Raw genomic sequence first — 16545 nt, 5'->3', positions numbered from 1 at the left:
ACATCTTCTGAAAGGTATTTAGTGGTCTTCCAGGATGACAATATCTAGTTGGTTTGAAAAAAATGGCAGGCCAGATAGAGACTATCTTAATGCATTTCTAGTACATGGTATAAGCACCTTTAGTTCTGCATGCAATTCAATCATTCAGAATTGGAAGACTGCTGGTTAGGTTATGTATATTGTATGAACGACCATAAACTATCACTATCTGATAGCCTAGCACTTCAGTAGGTTATTGAAGAAGAGGCTGTTCAAAATTTCACAGGCTAAATGGTGTGACCAATGATTGCCAATTGCTTGGAGTACCGGATTGATAAACAACTGTTAGCAATGAATACTTACATATATTATCTAGTATGGTCTTTCTTACACCTTCCTTGATACACACTACACAACGAAAGCCTGAAAATACATTGGTTATGATTTATTAAATGAATATTATCAGATAGGTACATAATAGGCACTCCTTTTCAATTGAACACAGATTTCACGAAACAATACAGTATACACAAGTAGTGTCGTCCCACTCAATCTTAAATTTCTAATTGAATTAAAATCTTTCTACCATTACAAACTAAGATAGCTGTTTATTCAATAAGATATGTGCACAAGGGATTATTATTAATAGTAATTTAACTCAAATATTGTAATGATTGTAATTCTTTGGTTTCAATCAAAGTTAAATCTTCGTCCTCCGTCAAAGCGGAATCCATAGGCAGCTGCATTCTTGGCATCAACCAGCGCCGGGTTCCTGTATTTGTAGAAGCTGCCATGACCATGTGCAGGTCTTACTGCACTGTTTGGAACGCCGTGGGCCTCGCGAGGGTAAAAAGCCTCGAAATCGCCATCTTCTGGAAGAATATCCTTTAGGCCTTTGTCATCAGGATCGTAGGCACAGGCGAGTCCGAGTAATATTGATATTACAATAATTGCTAGACGCATCTGAAATGAAAATAAATAGATATATATCAAATTTAATAATTAATGATAGTTTATAGATTAACTTTATAATGTTTAATGAAAAGTCAGTTTTGGTTCAGTCTTCTTCCAACTTCAAACAGCTGTATTCATATTCTGTCATTGTTGCCCCAAGTGTATGATCGACTATAATATGAATTAACAACGAGCTTGATGATTATTGTATAACAGCCATCAAGGCTCGCCCTCCATTACAACTTCTAGGATCTAACCATATATAGTAGGTGAATATTTTACGAGCGGCTTAGTATAGGGATATTAGACAGGGGGATGCGGAGGATTTTCACGTTCATCAATCTACCTTCTATTCAGATGTCCAGTTGCAGCTCTTTCAATCGTACCGCAGTTTGATAACGTTAAAGTGCCCACCACCACCCGTCATATATGCACAACCGTGGATATGCACGGCCGCTTTCTATGACGCTTTAAACGTGTCTGAAAGAAGTGATTTTAAGTGCTCATTCCGTCCCGAGACGGAGCCGCACGGGACTGATGCTGCAACCATGCACCGTAGTGCTTAAGCGGCGATACATGTAAACCCCTTTCCTCCGCTTCCTAAGTCCAAAATGTTCATATAGACTAGATTTTTAAAGCGGCATGAGGGAGCGGGCTTAACAAAATCTGGCAGATGCCACTGACTTCCACATTTACCCGTCAACTGCTTATAATTTCAACACTCCAACCGCGGAATACTGCACTTTTACAGGTACATTCCCTATACTCAGACACTCAATATTTTGAGTAGCGATAGATACATGATTTCCAGGTGTAACTAATTGCGAGCTGTCGCATCCACAAGTGGTTATCGAATGCGTGTGACTTAACAGTCAGAATAAAATTCGATAGTGTCCGTTTGTGTCGTCCGCGTTGTATTGTCTCTTAGACATGCGCATCAGAATATTAAAGCAAACATTGGATGCCCCAGATAGTTGCACCAATTTATGTGTGGTTCTAGTGCCACATGGCTTGCGTGTCGTAGAATACCGAGAGAAGCCAACCCGTCGAGAAGGTTCGATAGCCAAATCATCCGGGCCACTATCCTCAGTCATGATGTCCTGATGAAAAAGAAGGAAATATTCCAATTACCTAAATAATTTGTACCTAGTTTAGCGTTTCTGGATGGGAAGGGGGGTTTGGACCCGAATCCCCCGTTGTGTGCACGTCTGTTCATTTGAGATTAGCAATCTACCCATTTAGTGTTAATACAATTTACGCTAAAATAATATTACAAGAAAGTCTCAAATAGCTGGAATGTGATACGACAGATAAAATTAAATAAAACAAAAATAATTACTGGAGTACCTAGTGAAAAAATACGGAGTAGGTAAATTTTCACAACTTTGAGAAAAGAATAATCAGTGCCGTCATTTTTAGTTTCAAATTTTCCTGCAAATTCGTTAAGTTAGGTTAGGTTAGATTAGGTACTTACCTATTTTATTATTTATTTTCGGCTGTCTTAAACAGAAAAATATACAAAAATCTCTAAATTGTCATACACATTATCTACAGTGGCGCGTTTAGGTTGAGTCCGACGAACTATGAAACAATGAAAAAATATTATCTGTAAAGTTACTATGTAAAGTAGTTTCAATAACATAAGGAACGTTACTATATATAGCTACTAACGGACTACCAAATATATATATATTTTTTTAAATAAAACATATGCAAGGACCCATTAAAAATATATATTATTAAAACTTAAATTACATAGGTAACCTGTACCCAATACTACAATGGCAACGGTAATTTTTTGTATTGCAATTTTTGAGCGTGCGTTAGAAACTCAGTGAATCAATTTGGTGTTGTTTTTGATTGGACAAAACTTTATTTATTACATTTTTATACTGTATTATTGACACTTGGAAAATTTATCTGTATCTGTATATTTTACATTTATCAATTAAAACATGTTGCGAGTTACTTAAAAGTGGGGCCACACCGGCAACAAGTCGCGCGACAACTCGTTAAATTTTACGATAATTATCATAATTGCTTAAGAAATTTTACGATAATTATCATGCTTATCGTAAAATTTAACGAGTTGTCGCGCGACTTGTTTTCGGTGTGGCCGCACTTTAAGCCTTTCTTTATGTAGTTTTAAAAAACGATTTGTTCTCTTAAGTATAGTAGAAAAACACCTCCCACATCATTACTCTGAGCCTCCCACTTTTAACGGAAGCCTCTTAATCGTTTATACATTATCTTGTTTAATAAATTTAAACACTCTCACCAACTGGAAAAATATCAATGGACTTGGCACCGCATGATGGTTGTCTCGACGTTGGGCAACGTCCAAATCAGGAATACTACTTGCATAGACAGACCTAAAGTGACCAGCAAATGCTTCTGCCACTCTAGTATGTCCGGTCATCTCTTCGCCTTTCCAACTCATCGAATCGGCATACCCACCATCCCTAATTCCAAAACGATTTGGGATTTTCACGAATACAATCTTCTACTGATTCCATATAGGTATGTTCGATAGGCCATTCGAACAGCTTGCCTCACTCTCAAGCGATAAAGGCTAAACATTTCATAGTCGCGTTGACTATGCTCAGCTTTCCAAGATTTGTGATTGCAATGCTTGATCTGAATGTCCCCAACAATCTTGAATTTAGGTGGACGTTGTTTTATAAGTAAGATAGGGTCTATCGATAGTTCACTATGTGTGCTACTTTTACTTTTATTTTTGTTGCTTTATTTTATTTCTTTTTTTATTTTATTACTTATTGTATTATAAGGTCACATTTCGCTGTATTTTTATTTTAAAAATTGTTAACACCTATTTTATGTCATGTCGTGAACGCTTTGAATTTGTGATTTGTTATATTCATTATAATATGTAAAATAAATAAATAAATTTGATTTGATATTTGATCTTTAGCAATTTGGTACACTGTATGAATAATGATCACTATTATTATAAAACTGCACTTATAAAATAACCAAAGAAAAAGGTTATCACTACCATTAATGAATTAATAATTTTCTCTATTATAAATAACCGACATTTCACGTTTATTCACGAGATAAAGAAACTTCACGAAACGATACTGTCTTTCCTTCACCAAATTGAAGAGTATGCTGATTTAAATTGGACTACACATACGTCAAAATATTTCAAGATACGAGTACCTACATACCGCATTATTTTATTCCATGCCTATTTTTAAATTAGAAAATAATCAACTTTATTGTTTTAGTTTTTACAGGCACTTTGAACAAACAACATTTTGGTCCTCACAGAATACAGCATTGACCTCCATGCGACTCCATGTTGGCTGAATGCATCCCCGCCATACCCATGCGGTTCTAAGCTTAATGGAAATACTACCATCGTCGGAAACCGTGGCATGTAAGTATTGAACCTGGTCACCACCCCGATGGGCAGACCGTAAACCCGCAGAGGAGTGTCGGCGTCAATGCATGCAGCAGTGCACATGGATTTGGTCTTAGCCGCTTAGGAACAGTGCCCCAGAGACTGGAGGGATAGTAGCATGGTTACTCTGCTCAAAAAGGGGACCCACGAGACTATAATGATTACGAAGGTATCACTCTCCTCAGCGTTCCCGGGAAGGTGTTGGCGCAGATTTTCCTGTACAGGATTAGAAGTCCCATGCTGGAAGTTCTGCGTGGGCAACAGAGTGGTTTTGTCCCGGGGAAGTCTTGCTCGGAGCATATTTAAACTCCCCGATGCCTCCTGTAGCAGTATCAAGAGATGAATATACCTCTCGCCTGTTGCTTCGTAGACTATGAAAAGGCATTTAACAGCCTCACCGTGAATCTCTATGGCAAATTCTGCAGGGCTATGGTGACCCACGGAAATTATTCGCCGTGATAAGTGCTCTCTAAACCAATACCGAGTGTCGCGTGAGAGCAACTGAAACATTTCTGACCTCTTTGAAATCACGTCAGGAGACAGGCAAGGCTGTGTACTTGCGCCTTTTCTTTTTATCATCATGGTGGATTTCATAATGCGTAAGACAGTGGGATACACCTGTATAATCATCATGACACAACCGAACTATGTGAAGATAGACTGTGCGATTTGGAGTATGCAGAATGATGTTGCAGTCCTGTTTGACTCGACGATCGAACGGTTGGAGGTAAACGTGAAACGGGAAACGTATTTTGCAACCATTCCACCATACAAAAAGAAGAAGGAAACGCCATTTATTTTAAATAGAATTAAACCAATTCGATATAATATGTTATAAGTATAATAATTCATTTTGTAATTTAAAAATAAACAGTGCATTTACCTATTATGGAAGAAAAAAATATAACTCAAATTGAGGCCACATACCTAAGCATATATTATTATCTATAGCTAAGCGGTGTATTTTTTCTATAATTCTTAATTTCCCTGATTGGACCACATGATTTTCGTTTCTTTCAAAGTCAGACACAACTATAGAATATAATTTGCAAAAGTAAATTAGGAATAACGGTAGTAATTTATCAATGTAGGTTCAAGAATTCGATATGCAAATAATCAAATTTTGTTATGAATGAATAGGTATGTCTTAAATACATAAGAGGTATTAAATTACTTAAATGTAAAATTATATTAATAAAATTTATATAAGTACTTAAGTAATTATTTATAGTAGTATATTTTTTATATTTATATAATATAGGTAGGTACTTAATTATAATTTTAAAAAATTTCAACGGATAATACTGTCATCCATTCTCTCAGCTACTTTGCACCAAACACATGCTCACAAAACAACATGTGATTGTTTGCCAGACTGATTAGACCAGACTGCCAGATTATCCGCCAATATAATCGATAGTAGGTAAGATCTTAGATTATAGATGGTAAGATGCTTTAAATTTAATCATCTGTACTTCGTAATTATTTACGTTATGTAAAATTCTTAAAGCTTTGAATACAATAAAAACGGTCATATTATTAAGAATGTTTTTATTATTATTAATTGTATTACTGAATCCTTAGATTATAGAAAAACTGAATCGTATTCTATTCAAGATTTTTGAATAAAATACTTTTATGATGACAATAATTTTTAAAACTAGGAAAAATTGAAACATACATTCTATTCGAATGACTAGCGCATGAAATCTTGGAGGCCCAATTTTTTTTTTATATTATGGCACATTTTTTCCAATTACAAGCCTAAAATTGTATAGTGCGCCACTGGCGCTACCAACAAATTCAATGCACCAAATAATATAGTCTATCAATATTTATAAATAAATTTGTGATGTGTACGATGTTTCTTCAATTAAAATTCAATAAAGAAAAATAATTACCATTCTGATGAATTTGCAACTTCACTTTGTTGTAAGTAATACGACACTTTTGGCGATTCAAATAAAAATTTATATTCCGTAGTCAATGAACTAGGTCTCTACGTCATATGTATACGTCACAAATCGTGAATTAATTTTATTCACAGATAAATTCAATTAATTTTAACAGGTCTCTATACAATTAAAATTACTCACTTTCAAATTAATATCTTCTTGGATTAATTAGTTTCGCATCTGTACGTTCGCAGCGGCTGTAAATACTAAAATGTTGCCTCGCAATTATTATCGAGACGTTTGACAACTAATAGACTGTACTATAGACAAAATATAATTTTAAACAACTTTTTAACTTTCTCCATATTTCTGTCGGAATAAAGTGTGGGTGCGGTTTGACCATGAATGATAAAGTTTTGCGCGCTCTAGCTGATAATCGAACCATACTTTTTACATTCACTTATAAAAATAAATCTTTGGAGGATTTAAAACTGTCTCGGAATATTTTCACAAGGTGTCGGTATTGTGAAAAACAATACGAAGTAACGCAAAGCTTATTATAAAAGGGCGTGCATTTTTGTCAGAATTTTAAATAAGGCGAAGTCTTCACTGAGCCTTTTTTAAAGAGGCACCTAGCTGAAAAAAACGAAGCTTGCAATTTGAGACATATTTTGATAATTTACAATTTAAACTGTATTAATGAATAAATATGTATCTGAAAACATTAAAAAGAATAATATTTTTTTATTTTAAGTCAAAGATGAACTTATAAATTATAAAAAATGTAATAAAATGTGAATTTGTTGAATCGAACCGCACCCTATTATTACATATTATATTTTATGGTCATGTTTATTATTAAAATTTATTTTATTAAGGTTTCTAAGCATCACCTAAGTGATTTTTGACTAATTCATAGTTTTAATATTTTTTATATCTATTTTAAAAAACATCGATTTTTATAAAAAATATAAATGTGTATAAATTGAAATCCTTTTTATTCATATCAAATAAAGCTTCAATATTAGGACCATACATAAATAAAAACAGGAATCTATACTATTTATAAATAACACTGATAGATAATAGGTATATTTGCTTTGAGAATTTTTTATAATTTAATTTGAAACGAGAAAGGGCGAATCAATATGTCAAGCATTCTGGGATCTAATTTTGACAGCTGAACAGTGGACCACTCGTTGCTTATGCAAAAAGATATGCTCAGGCTTTATGAATCTAAAGATGGCGCTGAACGCTGATAGTGCCAAAATGCCGCCAAATTATTTTATACACTACTTTTTATTATCCTTTCATGACTCAAATATTTAAGAAACGTGTTGTATGGATACATTACTAACAAGATATAGGTTTACCCACAGAACAGATAATAAATAGAATACCAATAGGCAATATTCAAACGCCGCACGGTGAAGCAGGCTTTTGAATGTGTGAGTCTCCTACAAAAATGAAGCACGCATTATGCACGTGCAATAGTGTGTGTAATACACCAACATTAAATGAGCGTAAATGCATAAACCGAGAGCAGTTTTTAGTATTCGACGTAAAACGTATTCTTAACACGTGTGTAAGTTTAACCCGGATTCTTCCTTACTCGAGTGACTCGACTCGAGTCAGTTACCTGCTATCGCATTACCCATTGTGTATTTCAGTTCCCATTATTTCTGAGTTCTCTCGGTATACCACTAAATCTAATTTAAATGCCATCTCTGCTTCGATAGACAATATTGTGAGTATTCGGTTTCAGATAGGTAGGTACATTTAAAAATACACCTGACAACTTCAAAAACTCGCGAGTGACTGGCAAACATAGTTGGATAAGTTTTAAATTAGGTATGCACGTGTCATTATTGTTCACCAAGAACGTGACGTCCAAGGACAACGGAAGTACACTAAACATCGCGAACCCGACCAAAAAATAAAGTCCTGTTAAAACTAATTTATTAAAACTGTTTCCAACCAACCAGTGATATTTCCGATATTAGTTATTTCCGTTATTACTAAGTTTATGTAGCTTTCTATGTATACCTACTCAGTAGCGCACCCAGGGGGGGGGGGGGGCAGGGGGCCTTGGCCCCCCCCAAAATATGAAAATCATCAGAATGATTTTACATATTGAAATCGAAAGCCAATAAACTATACCTTGGGCTTAGACAAACAACACGGCAAAAAATGATTTGTAATTCTCCAGCACCCTTTTTAGTAATATTTCTTAGATTTTAATTTCTAATACAAAAATTTCGAAACACTAATGTCAGGTTTTTTTAGAAACCCGTTCCCTAATGAAATTCTCGGTGTCCACCCGAATTCCGGAGTGGTATAGGTCATGGCTGGGGAGGGTTGACAGGTCTAGCCTGGGGGCCCGGGCTGTGGGGGCCCGGCGTGTCGGGTTGACCAGATAAGTGAGATAAACACATATCATAAATTAGCTTTAATAGTAAAAAAAGTCGCCTGCGGCGCTATTATACTTCATGACTATGAACATTTTAATTTATATAAATGTCCAATATATTTTCTGATTATTATGTGTCGACAGCTCCATTATTAAAGTAGATGACGTACTGAAAATCGCCAATAATTCACTGTATAAGTACCCTCAATTTGAACTAAAACACAATTTGAAAAACGTTAATGTAGTGTTTCACACTGCCTTTAATCTAAGAGGTGGATAGGGGGCCCGTCAAATACCATAGCCCAGTGGTCGGCAAACCCATTAGTCAATAGAGCCAAATATCAACAGTACAACGATTGAGATTTCTTTTGAGAGCCAAATTTCTTAAACTTAAATTATATACGTAGGTAGTTTAGTTAAAGTCCTAATTAAATTATAGGTAGGTACACTGAATAAAACTGAATAAAACTTGTAAAGTTTGGGTAAGTCAGGTTCGTATGTTGTTGATTTAATTTTAAGCACGATTCCAGGTTCTCATCAATAAATCGATTTCTCAATTTACTCTTGATTTCCTCTCTTGGAAATCTTTTTACTAACCACAAAACTTGCAATATTAACATTGTTGAAAGATTTTATTCAGTACCTAATTAAATACAGAACTTTATTTTTCTTGACTCTTCTCCTCAGCTGCTTTCTTCCTTGCATCATCGACAGAATATTTAGCGCAAAATTACTAGTTTTTAGTTGTAGTATCTCTCTAAATTTGAATACGTCAATTTTTCCCGACACATAAATACAGGTCGGGAAGCCATTTAAGTTTTGAATAAACGCGAAGTCTCGGTCTACTCAACATTACATTTACGGTTATCCTCTTCCATTTTCTTTGCTTCTTCTTTGTAGCCATGTCAAATATGACAGAGAGCATCTGTGGCAGAGCCGCACTCAAAGGGCCAAAGAGCCGCAGTTTGCCGACCACTGCCCTAGCCTGAGGGCCCGTTTCAGGATGTGGGGGCCATGGTGTAGGTACACCGAGTGCAATAGACAAAAGACCGATAAACGAGATATAAGGCTGTGTTGTATTGAGTAGGTTGTGTATAATTTAAAGGCAATAATACTTTTTTTGTCCATTTTCAATGTTGGAACCTAAATATTAAAATACCAAAAATCTGCAACATTCTGCGAAAAGAACGACTACACCCACTACGGTGGTGGTGTAAATCAAAAGAACATTTTTTTCGGTGGAATTCGGAATAAATATTGTATTGTTGTTTTAATTTAATAAAACGTAATTTTTTTTTATAGTACTTATTCCACTTTTATTAAATAGATTAGGACCAGTTTCGTCCGCTTCAGAGGGACATTTTCAACTAGTTGAAAATGTCCCTATGTATATCGCCATGTATTGTGAAAATATGTAAAAATATTTATATGAAGAAGAAAAAGAGCCTATGGGACTAATTTACATTCTCCTTCTTGCCCCCCCCCCAATAATAATTCCTGGGTGCGCCACTGTACCTACTGATTCTCTTTGATTTGCCGCCCTTTGGGTAACTGCCACCCCCAAGCGACGCTCAATCTGCCTACCCCCACGGGACGTCACTGAGTAGCAAGCATAGACAAATCGGACGATTTATTGTCCTCGAACTTTTGGCTCGCCAATGGAGCGGAGCGCCTGCATTACATCTTATAAAAAATATAGTAATCCACCGACGAGGGTCTCAAAATAAGCGATATTAAAAAATAAACAGAGGAATTAATATTTCAATTTATTATAATATTATAATTTTATTTATATGCACCTACCTAAGTATAACTATTTTCGTAAATATTGTTAGTAGTCGGATTAGTTTTCAATGATATTATTGAACCATGATTGAACGAACCACGAGACAGATAAGAGAATTTATTAAATTAAACAAAACATTTCACTACAAAGATAGGTAGGTAAATTATGTGAAATGATTCATTTATACGTATATATATATATACGTAATATTATATATATACGTAATTCCAAGAAAAATTTTTAATTCATTCAAAAATTTTGAATTTATTGATCAACGATTGGTACCAAAGAGACTTTGATTGGTACTAACTGTCCACATCATTTGCGTTTGAGGAAATATTTTTTTATATTCAAAATTTTCAATAGCCTGGTCACACTGTTCGTTTGTTTACACGTCTACTTGTTATGAAATTCTCCTCCTATCGTCGTCTACAATATCACAAATTTAACAAACTGTCGTATTCATTTATTTTAAATGTACAAAATATAAATAATGCTTCATGAATAGGTAGCCATTTAGTTCATTTATAAGATTTATAAGTTGGTATGACAAAAGTTTTAAAAATTACTTTTGCCTAAAGCTTTTCATAATTGCACACTATTGTTTGATTTCATGTCGACAGTATGATATTGTGACTTAGACCATAGTACCCAACATAAAGTACAAAGTTTGTAATAACGGAAATATCTTTTCAGTAAAAAAATCAGCTCACTGGCCGGAAACAAAATGTATTAATTAATATTAAAGGTTTAACAGGACTGTATTTTTTGTCGGGTTCGCGATGTCTAGTTTACTTCCGTTGTCATTGGTCGTCATGTCCTTGATGATCAGCAATCGCACGTGCAGATTTGCGAATTATATTTGAATTATAGGTAGGTACGCACTTACCTAGTTGATTTATCCAAATATTTTTGGCAGTGATTCGCAAGTTTTGAAATCTGCCAGGTGTATTTTTAAATGTATCTGAAACCGTGGACTCGCAATATTGTCTTTTGAAGTAGAGATGGATTGTGTGGTATATATTTTGTGAGTAATGTATCCATACAACGATACAACACATTTCTTAGAGATTGGAGTCATGAAAATAATGAAAAAATACTGTATAAAATGGGATGGCATTTTGGCGCTGCCCAGGGGCGGCATTTTGTCTAGGGACGTCGCTGATTAAATCGAACTCTTTGCATAGAAAATATGGCTGGATTTTGGGATAATAAGACCAAAGGTGGCTTCTTCTTCGCGTATGGTTACTTATGAATATTAGGTATTGATTATTAATCTATATTGTACATAATTCAAGTGAACTCCTGGTGTAAATGTTTAAAATATTAATATGAACATCTCACAATAATATATAAATGCCGAATAATGCTTATCACTACTTTGACAGATCGTCATTAGTCTATAGATGGTCAGAATTATTGGTTGGACGTTTCATTCCGAACCATTTCTGATGGTCTGAGAACGGTTGGATTTTCAATGATACACTGAACCAAACGTCAAATCTCAAACCATTTCCGGTGTATTATCTACTCATACAATTTGTACGTATATTGTCTATGGTTTTGCTTGATTTGTTCGATTCGTTTTCAATGATACGAATAACCATTCTTACTAAATACGTAGTAGGTATACGTTACGGTAAATACGTTAGTATCTTAAAGGCTCTAAAAGCTTGCTCATGACACTCACATTGCATCATTGAGCTATTTTATAGATACAAATCAATGCTGCTACACAAAATAGGCGTAAGGGATGAAATAATAGAGAAAAACAATAAATACTATTCTAATAGTAACAGCCAAGGCACAATCTGTTCTGGAGAGCCGGACAGAATAATACTATAATATTAAGTTTAACATAATACGGAAGCTCCTAAATAAGTCATTTCTGTAAAAGAAAAAAATCTGTCCAAATTAGATTTTATTGTGACTAATTGATATGTATACTTACCATTAATTAATTAAATAATTCTCTATGCTTATTTAAATACTTCCATAGAGATTATTTTTATACTTACCAATAATCATTTTTTACTTGTATTGCTCTTAATGTAATATTATGTATTAAATAATTGCCACTATTTTAATAAAATAATTGCTATTTTTTATTAAAATATTTGCTATTTTTGCATAAAATATAAATACTTACCAAAAAATTTGAAGCCTTATAAACATTACAATATAAGATGTATCCTACGAAAACTTTTTTATTTTTTAAGAAATCTAACAAGTTTTCTTGTCAAATCCGTCTTTACCTCGTCTGGTGTATTTCGACACTATAACTTTAGGGTTGGGAAACTAATAGCTCGAAATACTATATAAAATAACACCCACTAAATTGACCTCCCGTTTGGGATTAGGACCGAAGCCGACTTCTAATGGTCGTATGTAACAAGGTTCTACGGCAAATATTAATTTAAAATTTTGTTGATTAAAATAAATATCCAAAATTATTGTATAACAAACATTTTATTAAAATTTACTTTATTTAATGGACTCGTCCCACTTTCCAGTTGTAACAATGGCAATAGGTACTCAGGTCGCGATACTAGCGCCAAGACCGCGCCTCAAGTTATAATAAGACTCTAATCCCCTCCCCCCAGTATTGTTTAATTTACTCTGATAAATTTGAAAGATGTGACAAAACTCTGTGTGAAAATATGGGTAAATTGGGTTAAACGAAAATTTTAACTTTTTCAAGTCAAGTCAATGATAGGAATTATCTCAATTAAATAATATGAAAAAAACCGTAATACAGACGCATATCAAAATAAGTAATGCAGGTATAATAGTGGATGGATTAATGGATGCGTTTGTATGCACTTAAGTATATCTTGTTAGAAGTTCCTACAGAGGACGTACCTACATTCGAAGTAGACTAACTGTTCATACGCACTCTTTAACACTATTACTACGAGAAGATGTTATATTAAATATTTATTTACTTTTTTTATTGAAGACTTAATATAGTTATAATAGAGTTTATAATGAAGGATTGGTTCTTTATTGAAAATACATAGGTAATTTAAAAGAGCGTAAGAATTATTCATTAGAAAAGTATTAGAGAAATTTTCGACTATGTGAGATTTTAATACACTATAGTCGTATTTTGATTATTAATGATTGATTTAACCAATTAAGCTACTACTCAAGTACCATCCTTCTAAATACTTCCTAATGATTATATTTAGTACGTGTTATTTTTTTAATCTAAGAATTTATTTACAAATGGCATTTTCAACATTATTCAACAGTTATCATAAAATTTTGAATGATTTTGTCCTTTTCAGATGTCTTTTTATTATATTATGGATTTTTTCCCCCGAAATGGACCCACATACTATTTTCCTGTGTAGGTCTCACCTCACACATACGTTCTAAAAATGTTATCAAATGAAAATAATATATTGTAAAATGTGTATTCGACGAAGTCTCGTATTACAAAAATAAGCAGTTTTCAATTGCATACACATTTTCGCTGCTATGTGCACATAAAAACTACGCTACTTTGTATGAATTGAGCCCATATGCGGAAAAATAGCGTTATCATGAAAACGTTGTTCAGAGATATTTGCAGTTAAACATTTCAGTTGATTGTTGTGGAGATACTTATTATCGAAAATATTTAATTCTGATGAATAAAGGTATTTTGAGTAATTGGGAACACGGTTTATTAAACAAAAAACTTTTTTGGATAAACCAATATGTTTATAAAAAAAATACGAAATAAAATTTAACGCTGTTTTTCCGTGAACATAAAATAATCGTAAACTTTCTTAATCCCTAACTAATCCTTTATCCTAAGTTTTTAATCAGAGTCACTTAAAGTGATGTCTTTGTCAGGAGATCCATTTTCAACATTTATTGGGTTAAATTGCAATATATTTTTAACCAATCAGCACTTTGTTGGCTTCACAAAAGGCAAACAAGACAAAATGTCTTACATTTTCTTTACATCCTGTTGGATTTTGTTTCCCATTTCCCAAAAATTCAACTGCTGAAAATATTGTATTGCACAACTTTTGACAGCACTTACCCACATACACCAAAGTATTCTTTTCTTGATAATCTTTCCTTTAAAAGTTTTATAGCTTTGACCACTATTTCATTTTGACGTAATAATTAGTTTTATCAATGACATGCCATTTTTAGAACAAATAAATTCAGATTTTATACTCTGAAGAGTTAAAACAAAGTTATCGCAATCGCAAATGGAAATGACGCGACCGTCCCACAAGTCGAAATTGTGTGTATGTCGTGTACGGCATATATATTATGGTGTATTGGACTATCAACTGCCACCTATTGTTCTAATATCAAAGTAATATTTGGTGAGTGCATACATAAATGTATGCCGCGTAATTAAAACTGAATAAGCAAAAAACAGCGTTATCACGATAACGCTCGTTTTCCGTATATGGGTTCAATTGTGTTATTTTATTATATGTGTTTTTTGCTTCTGCTGTAAATATAATATTGTGATCGTGTTATTATAACGTACATATTATTGTATATTATATATATCTCGATTGTGTAACGTCAATAGTATTTTCAAATTTATTATTGTCTACCGTAATTTTTCTACTAATACTTTTAAACTAATCGTTTTAATTTTTTGAATTATTGTCACATTGTGATGAATCATTATCTCTCAGATTCAACCTATAATATTACCAATATCACAACCATGACTATTTAGTATAAAACTGTATATATGTATACTTATATAAAAAAAACATTGGCAAAACCACTTGTATCTACTTCTTCTTCACATTCCTTGGTCCATTTAGATTCGTAGGTATAGCATATATACACGAAAATTGCTACCGTACGCCAGTCTTCTTGCGTCTTTCTAGATCATGTCGCTTTTCGTAGCTCCGTCTAGAGACGTCATATCGGAAGAAAAAGTACCAACGTATGGATACTTCAAAATATCAATACTTTTTTGACGTCTTTAGCTCCGTCATATCCTGTGGATGAAATTAAGCGGTAATCCTGTTATTTATAAATTAAATATAATACAGATGGAGTGAGCTCATGTATAGGAACAGAACCGCCTTGATATTTTTCCTCTGATTCCGTACTATTTTACTGCAAGCCCACTGCATACAGCATACATAGATACATCCAGTTTATAATATTATTTAATCAGAGCTTAGTGTACAAATCGACTCTTTTACATTCATAAAATTGTTGTTGTATATTTTTTAAATACAAAACGATTTTTTTATACTTTTTTGGTGTTATTTGCTCAGTGTCACCGACTAACATACTGAAGGTGGCGGTCAACGAGTCCTACAGAAATTCACAAACTGGCATATTAAACAACCTTTTGATTAAAATTGACTGTGGTCCTTCCTTCATGCTATTAAAATTCAATTGCTTTTTATTTTGAGTGATTTTAAAAATAAAACAAATCCATTGGGTTAATATTTCAGAATATCATAATAGACATATTTCGATATTGACAGTCGGATTAACAATGAAAAGTCTTATTCCAAACAGACGCTAGTTTTAAAAACATGAACTTTACCAACTTTATGAAGACTTTACCTATTGATAAAGTTTTTCTACCAATGAGAATTCTTCTTGATTATATTACTAGTAAAGATGACTACGTCATATTCTCCCAATATTTGTTGCGATAATAAAGTACAGTAAGTTAGTAAGATTGTAATAACAATAAAACTCAACGGAACGTCAGGTGTTAAGGACCGCAGAGGGCGGTAACCAAGGGAGCGCTCTATAAAGCCCGAAACTCACCTGTCCATAACACATATCCTCTTTCATACTCTCCAGTGATTATACCTCTGAATAGATTACACTGCCCCGCTCTATTCTCCGTTTTATGCTCGAAATATTTCGAAGTATTTTTCAATTTGAATTTATTGTGATTTTTTCGGCTTTTGCTGTTTATTTTTTTTTGATTTATTTAAAAGGCCGGAGTAAACTTTGTGCAATGAATACGGATATAAGGATCTCGGTGAGTTACAATTTAAATTTAAATAATTGTGTTTTTAAATTATATAAAATCGTCTTGTTCAAATAATAAATAACGTAACATTTCAATTAATTCTATTCACCAAAAATTAAA

At 33.4% G+C, this 16545-nt stretch overlaps 1 protein-coding gene across 2 annotated transcripts; it reads right to left on the bottom strand.

Moving 5' to 3' along the window:
* Positions 1 to 573: 573 nt before the first annotated feature.
* Positions 574 to 6636, bottom strand: LOC147079682 (uncharacterized). Of its 2 annotated transcripts, none has more exons than XM_085944173.1 (2): positions 6457 to 6636; positions 574 to 942 (listed from the first exon to the last, which is right to left on the bottom strand). In XM_085944173.1, exon 2 carries the CDS (start codon positions 940 to 942, stop codon positions 670 to 672), a length of 273 nt encoding a protein of 90 aa, XP_085800299.1. In that variant the 5' UTR covers positions 6457 to 6636; the 3' UTR covers positions 574 to 669. The 2 variants fall into 2 exon arrangements, with proteins under 2 accessions (XP_085800299.1, XP_085800248.1); XM_085944122.1 differs by lacking the exon at positions 6457 to 6636 and adding an exon at positions 6262 to 6408.
* Positions 6637 to 16545: the final 9909 nt, after the last annotated feature.

Source organism: Rhyacophila brunnea, unplaced genomic scaffold, assembly GCF_057557595.1.
Source record: "Rhyacophila brunnea isolate RB1 unplaced genomic scaffold, BYU_Rbru_1.0 scaffold_1, whole genome shotgun sequence".
In the NCBI taxonomy this organism is placed as follows: Eukaryota; Metazoa; Arthropoda; class Insecta; order Trichoptera; family Rhyacophilidae; genus Rhyacophila; species Rhyacophila brunnea.
Note: the sequence above shows the minus strand (reverse complement) of the source record. Positions and strands in the feature narration are given on the sequence as shown.